General features: G+C 46.0%; 1 protein-coding gene and 1 pseudogene across 1 annotated transcript; both read left to right on the top strand.

The window, feature by feature from the left end:
* The first annotated feature begins 462 nt into the window (after positions 1–462).
* LOC148639829 (fish-egg lectin pseudogene) lies at positions 463–2489 on the top strand (annotated as a pseudogene).
* A 4945-nt stretch (positions 2490–7434) lies between these two features.
* LOC148639828 (fish-egg lectin-like) lies at positions 7435–8988 on the top strand. The gene is made up of 4 exons (XM_088620465.1): positions 7435–7496; positions 7893–8138; positions 8333–8675; positions 8767–8988. Exons 1-4 carry the CDS (start codon positions 7448–7450, stop codon positions 8906–8908), a joined length of 780 nt encoding a protein of 259 aa, XP_088476591.1. The 5' UTR covers positions 7435–7447; the 3' UTR covers positions 8909–8988.
* The last annotated feature ends 244 nt before the right edge of the window (positions 8989–9232 follow it).

The raw sequence follows: 9232 nt of genomic DNA, 5'->3' as shown, positions 1-9232 counted from the left end.
CTGAGGAATTGTACTTTGGAAGCATTTCTCTAATTTGGCAAAGATCTTATTGTGGATGAGTCATGAGGGAACCTCTCGGACATGCTGAACAGAGTATTGGGGATTGTTGGAGAAAATTAGGACATCATCAAGATATACTAGGACGTATTTGTGGATGATGTCTCTAAAGATGTTGCTCATGAAGGCCTGAAATACAGCGGAAAATTGACCAGTTCGAAAGGCATCACCAGGTACTCATAATGACCGTGAGTGGTCATGAATGCCATTTTCCATTCATCGCCTTCCCTGATACGGATTAGATTATATGCGCCTCGGAGGTCAAGTTCAGTGAAAATGGTAGCACCGCGCAGAGATTCTAATGCCGCCGGAATCCAGGGCAGAGGATAGCGGTTCTTAATCGTAAACTAATTTAAGCATTTAAGATCTGTTCTCAAAAGGGAATAAACCTGGCCCCTAGGGGCCATGGTTCCTGGTAGGCGATTGATGGCACAGTCATAGGGGCGGTGTGGAAGAAAGGAAAGGGCCTCTTGTTCGTTGAAATCCTGCTCCAGGTCCGCGTATTGTGATGGGATGCAGGATTCGTGGTCTATGGTAACCCCTAATACTTTAATAGGCAGACGGCAGCAGTGAGGTCCCCAGGCTAGGGTTTCATTTTGGGACCAGGATCGTGCTCTTGCAACTAGGGGTGACCTAAAACTGGGGATTCTATAAGGAGAAGCTGGATTTCCTCTTGATGAGTGGCGCTGATTTGAAGGGTGAGTGGAGTGGTTTGCCAGTGGATATGACCAGCAGCCAGAGGTGTCCCATCCAGGGCTTAAATGCGGATCGGGGGATTCACAGGAATGTTACGTGATTTTGGAGTCTAAGACGTTTCCTGCTGCACCTGAATCAAAGAAGGCAGGAACAGAAAGATGAATTTTACCCCAAGAAAGTGTAGCTGGAAGAGTAGGTCTGGGGGAAGAGGGGGGTATACCAATCTTGGATGTGTTCCTGGAAGTAGTCTGAGGTGGTCTGGGGGGTCTAGTGGGGCGTGCTGCGCAGAAATTAAAATAATAATAATAATAATAATAATAATAATAATAATAAACTTTATTTTATATAGTGCCTTTAAAGGTGGCTTCTCAAAGCGTTTTACAGGATGACAATAACAATAAATAAGAAGACTACAACAGATAAGACACAATTACAACAATACAACAATAACAACAGAGGAGACTGTGGAAGGTGGTACTAAGAAGAGCAGTGGGGTGAAGAGTGGAACCAGTTCAGTAAAGGCTTTTCTGAAGAAGAAGGTTTTGAGTCTGGATTTGAAGGAGTTTAGAGAAGGTGACGCTCTGATATCCTTGGGCAAAGAGTTCCAGAGCTTGGGAGCATAACAGGAGAAGGCCCTGTCACCCATACAATGTAGACGGGCTTGGGGGACAGTATGGAGGGCAGAATTTGAAGAGCGAAGGTTGCGAGGTGGGGAGTAGGGCGATAATATTTCAGACAGGTATTGAGGTGCCAAACCATGTAGAGCCTTATAGGTGAGCATGAGGATTTTAAAGTCTACGCGGAATTTGACCGGAAGCCAGTGCAAGGACTCCAATGATATACACAATATATACAGTGCAACTCGTGGCAGCGTCTTTCTCTTTCATCTGGGGTAAGTTGGGTATGGGAGATCTTTACTGTTGTCTCAGGAGATGCAGCGGGTAGTGGTCGGGGGGGGGGAGGGTAAAAATCTGCGGTTCTGTAGACGTTCGTTCTTGCGTTCCCTGATGCGCTGTTCCAGCTCCAGTACCTGGGAAATAGCCCCCTCTAGTGATTGAAAAGTGAGCGGCACCGACACCAAGAGGTCCTTCGGCAGCTCCGTGATGTGGGCCCAGCTACTGAAGCTCCGTGAAGTTCCTTCGACGTTTTAAGGGGGCCGGGTGACGTCACGACCCCGAAAAAACAAGGCGCTATTTCTCGGAAACAAAAGCAGCACAAATGCTACTTACAACGGCACAAACTGGCACAAATGTGGCACTAACAAATGAGGTGGCTTTCATAGTTTGTGCTGTCTGTAGGGGGGGCAACTTCATGGAGCTTCCTGAGCTCTTCATGAGCACTGCACTGCCCCCTGCTGAGAACAGCTGTATTCCTTGCTCTCCTCTGCAGGCTCCCTCATCCAGATTGATGCTGGTGGAGACAAGTTTGTGGTTGGTGTCAATGCTGCCAATTCCATCTTCTGCCTGAACAGAGGGCCTGTGCTGCAGTATGCTGGCCAGGGCAATATCCCCTGGATTCCTGTCGTGGGCTCCCTCAAGTACTATTCCTGTGGGCCTTTTGGCTGCTGGTGAGTGAACAGGTTGGACCAGATCCTGGTCAAGCTGGATGTGAGTGGGGATTCCTGCAAAGGCTCTGACAGGTGGTACCCCATTCAGGGCTCCCTGTCCCTGGTGGAGGTGGGCTCAGATGGCAGTGTGTATGGGGTGAACAGGAATGGAGTGGTCTTCAAGAGGTGAGCTGGGGAAGGGTTTAATGCACATGGTTGCATGAATGACTGTCCTAATTCTAGGCTGCTCTAACCCTGTGCCTCTTCCTGCAGGCTTGGTGTTGATGCCTGTAACCCCTTTGGTAGGAGCTGGTGGGCTCTAAGGGCAGCTGGTGTGGCCAGGCATGTGTCCTATGACCGAGGAATCCTCTGGGTTGTGTGCAAAGATGGCCGAGTCCAGAGGGCCAGGTCTGAGCAGCCTGTATGGCCTGGTCCTGGGAGGAGTATAGAGCCAAACAAAATAGCCGGGAAATCCTAGATGGTGTTGCATGCTTTTTTTCCCCTCAATCTAATAAAGGAAATGAGATCTCATTCAGGTGACACTGAGGCAACACTTGTCATGAAGCTTCTTCTAGTGCCACTAAAGAAGGGTGACAGCTGTCCCAAGCAGTTCTAGCCAGAGGCTTTGCTTCTTTGTGGAAGTCATTAGAACTAAAGAGGATCATGTATGACCTGTTCCTTGGAGGAGAGCAGTGGAAGTTTCTTCTGTCTTCTGAGCCAAATAAAAGTGCCAATGAAAGCCTCACTGCTATTCCATTCCCCCTCCCCCAGAACCTACAGGACCTGGTGCAATTATCAAGTGAAATCAAGAAACCTCTAGAAGACACTGACAACAGTTGCTCCAATCATGGATATTACCCCTGCACTCAAAGAGCTCTTGTCCTGCCAGTCAAGAAGGCAGGCAAAGCTGCCCTTATCAGTTCTAGCCTGAGAGGCTTCACGTGTTTCTGGAAGATTTTAGGACTAAAGAATATCATCATAATGTATCCTTGGAAGTGATTAATGTAGAAGACAGTTGGGGAAGTGTGTGATTTGAATGGATGCTGTACAAAGAAGTAAGTGTTTTATTTGTGTGATGTGTTGCTAGTCCAGCTCCCTAAATGACTTTTCTTCCTAATTTCTTGCTAGACTCTGAATTGTGGCATAATTCACTTGTTAAATTTGCAGGGGATGCCAAGTTAGGAGGATAAGGTAGCACAGTCGAAGAATTAAAATGCAATTCAAAGCTTAAAGATGAGTCTCTGCATCAAGCATTAATTTGTCTTTGGCATTGAAAAAGTGATGAGTGAAAAAGAGGAGCACAAGTAGAAACTATGAGGAAATACATTTAAACATTTTAAGGAGACACTTCTCTACCCAGTGGGTTCTGACAGTAGACGAAGGTTGGCTTATGGACAACAGTTTGGTGTTCTTACCCCCAATGACAATTGGATTCAAATTCATCCTTCAGCTGGGCTGTTGAGGGACCTATTCTAAAGGTGTTCCAGTTTATCTTTGGCCTTGATCGCAGTCCTACTGCAAGGTACATTATCATACCGGTTCTGTTTTTAACAGACTGAGTTTTGCTTTGCCTATTTTCCCATAATTTGTATCAATCTACCCAGTACCTGCCAAGCAGCAATGAGAAGCCGAACAGTAATAGTCCCAGGTATCCCAGGTACGGTGAGCAGGGGACCAGCCTCAGCCGAGTGGAGAATATGGGAAGGAGTGTAAATATGGAGGAGTTTGGTTATTTAGAGCTTTAAAAGTTAGTAAGATCTAATTTTGAATACATGACTTCATAGATAACCAGAGGTGTAGAGGTGTATTTGTAGGAGTGATATGCTGCCAGGGTCAAGTGTGAGTTAGATGTCTGGCTGCAGAGTTTTGGATACAACTTCCTGAGAAGAGTGTTAGGGAGCTCATGGAGCAAAGAGTTGTTAACAGCAACCCTTGGTGTTCTTAATCAGGGGTGCCCAACCAGTCGATCGTGGAGTGGTTGCTAATTGATTAATCTCAAGAATGTTTGGCAAAAAATAAATGGGCTATTTCATTATTTACTTTTTTCGCTAGCCTAAAAACTCATTCAGATCATTTCATGTAATGTCATACATTTTACTGCCCTTGTGTGTGTTTAACCCTTCTCGAATGGGCTGTAAAAGTCTCTTCCCTGAGTGCTGGCTGACACTGCAAAAAGGCTACAGGAGCTCCGTAAATAAAGAGTGTTGCGTTCGCTACCCAAGAACGTTCTCTTGGTTATTGCAGCACTAACCCCACATTCGCTCCAGCGCATAGTGGAGCGAAACAGACTGGCCGTGACAAATTCGCCAGCAGTCTGATCAGTTTGATTGCCTATTTGATAGTTGTAGTGTTTGAATGAAAATGATGAAGCAAAGAGACCGAAAACTTACCGTTACCACAGGGAATGGGAGCATGATTATTTTTTTATACTTTTGCATTCAAATCTGCAATGCTAGCGTCAACACGAAAAAGGGAAATATAGAACAGCATTTCAAAACTGCACACAAAACGTATGATCTGGACTTTCCCGATAAAAGTAAGTTACGGAAAAGAAAAGTGAAAACATTAAAATCTCAATTAGCAGCAGTCGGTTTTCACAAGGCCTGAGGGAAAGCGGCAATCGTCGCATCGTTCCGTGTGAGCCACGTCCTGGCTCAACACAACAAGTCATTCAGGGATCGAGAAGTAATAAAAAAAGCGTTTGCTGAGGCTGCTGACTTGCTGTTTGGAGATTTCAAAAACAAATATTTTTGGCGAGGTTCAGACAGCTGTTGCCTGAAATCAGTTTCTCAAGCCGTCTAAACACAATGAAAATGCCCAATTAGAGATTGACCACTGGCTTCTGGATTTAGCATTCCCCACAGACTTGACTGAACTGCTAAATGAGCTGAACGTCGAGCTGCAGGGACAAAATAAAAATGTCATTGACATGATCTCAAGGATTCTCAAGTAAGCGTCTCAGTGCCAATGCTCACATTCTCTCTCATCCTAGCTTTAATCCCGCATCCGCAGGGTCCGCTTGGCGGCATGCCCGTCTCCATTTGGTGGTTTGAGCCAAATCTTTGAGCTGATGTTGCTATTAAATGCGACCGAGAATACTCCAACCGGCGTATTATTGGGATTATTAATGACCACAGAGAGTCAGGACCTCGGTTTTACATCTCATCCAAGAGACAGCGCTCATTTTACAGTATAGCGTCCCCATCACTATACTGGGGCATTAGGACCCACATGGACCACAGGGTGAGCGCCCCCTGCTGGCCCCACTAACACCTCTTCCAGCAGCAACCTTAGTTTTTCCCAGGAGGTCTCCCATCCAGGTACTGACCAGGCTCACACCTGCTTAGCAGCAGAAGGGCTGCTAATTGTAAGCTGCAGGGTGATATGGCTGCTGGGTAGTGCCAATGCTCACATTAAGGTAGGATATTCTTTTTTCTAAAATGGGGAACATTACTTGTTCACTGTAGCATGAGTCACTTGCTTTTATTTGCTGTCCTTTTAGTGATGGATATCATTATGGTCCTGATGTGCCCACAGTCTGTTTGTCCTATATCGGAGCTTCAAATTCACACTGGTGTTACACCACACCCCTGGCAGACTCGTCATTCCATCTCGCATTCCAGCACGGTTCCCAATTTGCCCTTTTATCCCAGGCTATTTAAGGCTGCTTCACACTCTCCCCTATGCTCAGTATTAGGTTTTCCTGGTTAGAACTACCTTGTCTTCCTGCGATTAGTTACGTCTTGGTTTTTGGCTTCCTGACTCTGGTTTGTTCTCTGACTACGTCTCCTGGTTTTGTTTTGGTACTTTGACTATTGTTCTGGCTTCGACTCTCGGCTTCCTCACAGCTTCCGGCTCCACTTCTGATTTTGTACTTTCACACCGGTTTGTATCCCTTCAGCTTTCTGACCTCAGACTGTTAAATTGACTACGCCTCTGGAGTTCGTCCTGATTTGTCCGCATAGGGTCCTCATTCATATTTCATAACAACTGGTAGAGCGCGCTGGACTGGCAAATGAAAAAGTAGATCTTGCCTTAAAAAAGGTTGGGCACCCCTGATCTAAATGCACGAATCAGGGACTTGGACATTGACAGAAATTGCCTAATGCGGGCAAAATTTCTAAGGTAACTAAAAGATGTGAAATTTTCTCATGGGGCTCAAAAGACAGAAGAGGATCAAGGCTGAATCATGACTGGGAAATCCTACCACATTAAAGTGAAGCTCTTGAGGTTTTCCAGATGACGTTTCCTACCTACCAATTACATTTCTGTGTGGAGGACAAGAAACATGAGGACCAGTGGGAGCAAGCTGGTTCCATAGAGAAAATCCACATGGAAAACATGCAAGCTCCATACAGCAGGATCAGCTGGATACCAACCCCAGGAACTGTGAAGCAGTCCTAAAATCAACACCACTGTGCTGTTCAAGTGGTCACTCATGAATTAGGTGCTTTAAGAGCTACAGTGTCATTAATTCCCCATTCCAAATGCAGTAACTTGTGCTTTCATAGATTTTAATTATCACTAATCCTCTCCCACATGAGATTAACTGAGAAAACAAGACAAGACCTGGAAGATTTCAAATCAGGGCCCAGATATTTTTCTCTGAGTGCTCAGAAATAATAAATCTTTAATCTGGAAGATGAAACGTGAAATGAAAAGAATATCTGAAAACAATGACAGCAAAGGTTTGTAACAAGTGTAACCAAATATTCAGCTTTGTAACACATTTTAGTGCAAGTCCTGATACACCTAGTTTTTTCATTATCTAATTCCATTATTTTTTGCATTAAACAATTACAGAGTTTTTTGTGTGCCAGCTGTCCCTGTGACCACTCCTGACCTGCACTACTGGAGGATGTCCCTGCTGATATTAGTACTAATCCAGCTCATGACTATCTGAACCACTGGACTTCAGTTTCAGTTTTTGTTGCCGTGATTCCTACACCCTGAGGATAAGGTCTATGGAAAGAATATAATTAATGATGTCTTCTGTAATTGAAACTTGAATGATTCAATCAGCAGCTCGTTATGGTTCAATTTAACACCTGGTTAGACAGGTGTGTGTAGGAGCTGAAGCCCAGCAGTCTTGAGTATATAAAGGCCACTGTGGGGATCTATACCATACATGAGTTTTCACTCATCAACATGGAAGGGAGAGGCTGTGTGTTGTGTTTGCTTGTAGGATTCTTTCTAGGTAAGGTTTGGCTTTTACTGCTTTAATTAAAAGCAGTAGGGACTGATAGACAAGTATATATTAACTGTAAGCTGCTAGGATTTCAGTATAGCTGATTGGATCTTGAGTATAGATATTGCCTGAAAGCTACCTGGACTGAGTATTAAATCCATGACTTGGATGTTTCTGTGTGCTATTGATGTTCTTCAAGACCTTGTTCATATTTACTTGAGACCCTCCATCCACTTATTGGTTGTTGCTGATGCATTAATGCACTATTGGCTTCTTTCTCCTGTCCTATCTCTATTGGACCCTCAGTGTGCCAAAAACTAATGATCCTATGCTGCCTTAAGCCTGGACTGCTTCCACCTGATTTTATTGGTGATTGTTGACCCAGTGGTGTCCTCTCCTCCCCAGTGTCTGTGGCTGGAGCCCTGCAGTGTCGGGCTGTGCCTGGCAGTCTGAAGCAGATAGATGCTGGTGCTGGAAGGGTGTGTGGAGTCGACAATGCAGACAACCTGGTCAGCTACCAGGGCAACAGCTGGGTCTCTCTGGCCATGAAGGGGAAACATGTGAGTGTGGGGTCAGCAGGACTCTGGAGTGTGAGTCTCGCAAGCCTTGTGTTCAAGTGGCTTGGAGGAAGGTGGATCCGAGTGCAACCAGGTGAGGCTACAGCTGATCTAGAGAGGTTGGAAATGGTAGCTTTCAGATTTCTCCATGAATCCACCAGGCTCTGCCAGGCCACCTGTCAATGCGTTTTCTGGCTGAAGGCAGCTATTTCACTCCCTTGTAACTGAGGGATGAGCACTGCACTGCCCCCTGCTGAGAACAGCTGTATTTCTTGCTCTCCTCTGCAGGCTCCCTCATCCAGATTGATGCTGGTGGAGACAAGTTTGTGGTTGGTGTCAATGCTGCCAATTCCATCTTCTGCCTGAACAGCGGGCCTGTGCTGCAGTATGCTGGCCAGGGCAACATCCCCTGGATTCCTGTCGTGGGCTCCCTCAAGTACTATTCCTGTGGACCTTTTGGTTGCTGGGGAGTGAACAGGCTGGACCAGATCTTTGTCAAGCTGGATGTGAGTGGGGATTCCTGCAGAGGCTCCGACAGGTGGTACCCCATTCAGGGCTCCCTGTCCCTGGTGGAGGTGGGCTCAGATGGCAGTGTGTATGGGGTGAACAGGAATGGAGTGGTCTTCAAGAGGTGAGCTGGGGGTGACTGGGGGAAGGGATAACACATGGGTGCGTGATTCTCTAATTCTGGGCTGCTCTAACCCTGTGCTTCTTCCTTGCAGGGTTGGTATTGATGCCTGTAACGCCTTTGGCAGGAGGTGGTGGGCTCTAAGGGCAGCTGGTGTGGCCAGGCATGTGTCCTATGACCGAGGGATCCTCTGGGTTGTGTGCAAAGATGGCCGAGTCCAGAGGTGCCAGGTCTGAGCAGCCTGTGTGGCCTGGTCCTGGGAGGAGAGCAGTGGAAGTGTCTTCTGAGCCAAATAAAAGTGCCAATGAAAGCCTCAGTGTTGTTCCATGCTTCTTCCTGCTCATGTTTCTCTTTTGCTACAATTCAAGAACTAAGGGTAACAAGTTAGTGCTTCTACGTTTTCTGACAGTAGAAACTGTGTTTCTGTATGTTTTATATACTGTACATGGTAAGTGCTTATTGACAGTGGCAAGCCAAGCCACATAGACAAGCAGTTTGCCAGGAAAGTTAAACAAGATTATTCATGACAGTTGGTGAGCCAGCTCAGCAGATGATAACAG

Source organism: Lepisosteus platostomus, chromosome 26 (genome assembly GCF_059453375.1).
Source record: "Lepisosteus platostomus isolate fLepPlt1 chromosome 26, fLepPlt1.hap1, whole genome shotgun sequence".
NCBI lineage: Eukaryota > Metazoa > Chordata > Actinopteri > Semionotiformes > Lepisosteidae > Lepisosteus > Lepisosteus platostomus.
Note: the sequence above shows the minus strand (reverse complement) of the source record. Positions and strands in the feature narration are given on the sequence as shown.

What these genes read in the sequence shown, in the direction of transcription:
- LOC148639828 (XM_088620465.1), top strand. Translation starts at nt 7,448, where the DNA reads ATGGAAGGGAGAGGCTGTGTGTTGTGTTTGCTTGTAGGATTCTTTCTA. An exon ending in GCTTGTAGGATTCTTTCTAG is followed by an intron (nt 7,497 to 7,892) that starts GTAAGGTTTGGC and finishes TCTCCTCCCCAG; the next exon opens with TGTCTGTGGCTGGAGCCCTG. An exon ending in GTGGATCCGAGTGCAACCAG is followed by an intron (nt 8,139 to 8,332) that starts GTGAGGCTACAG and finishes TCTCCTCTGCAG; the next exon opens with GCTCCCTCATCCAGATTGAT.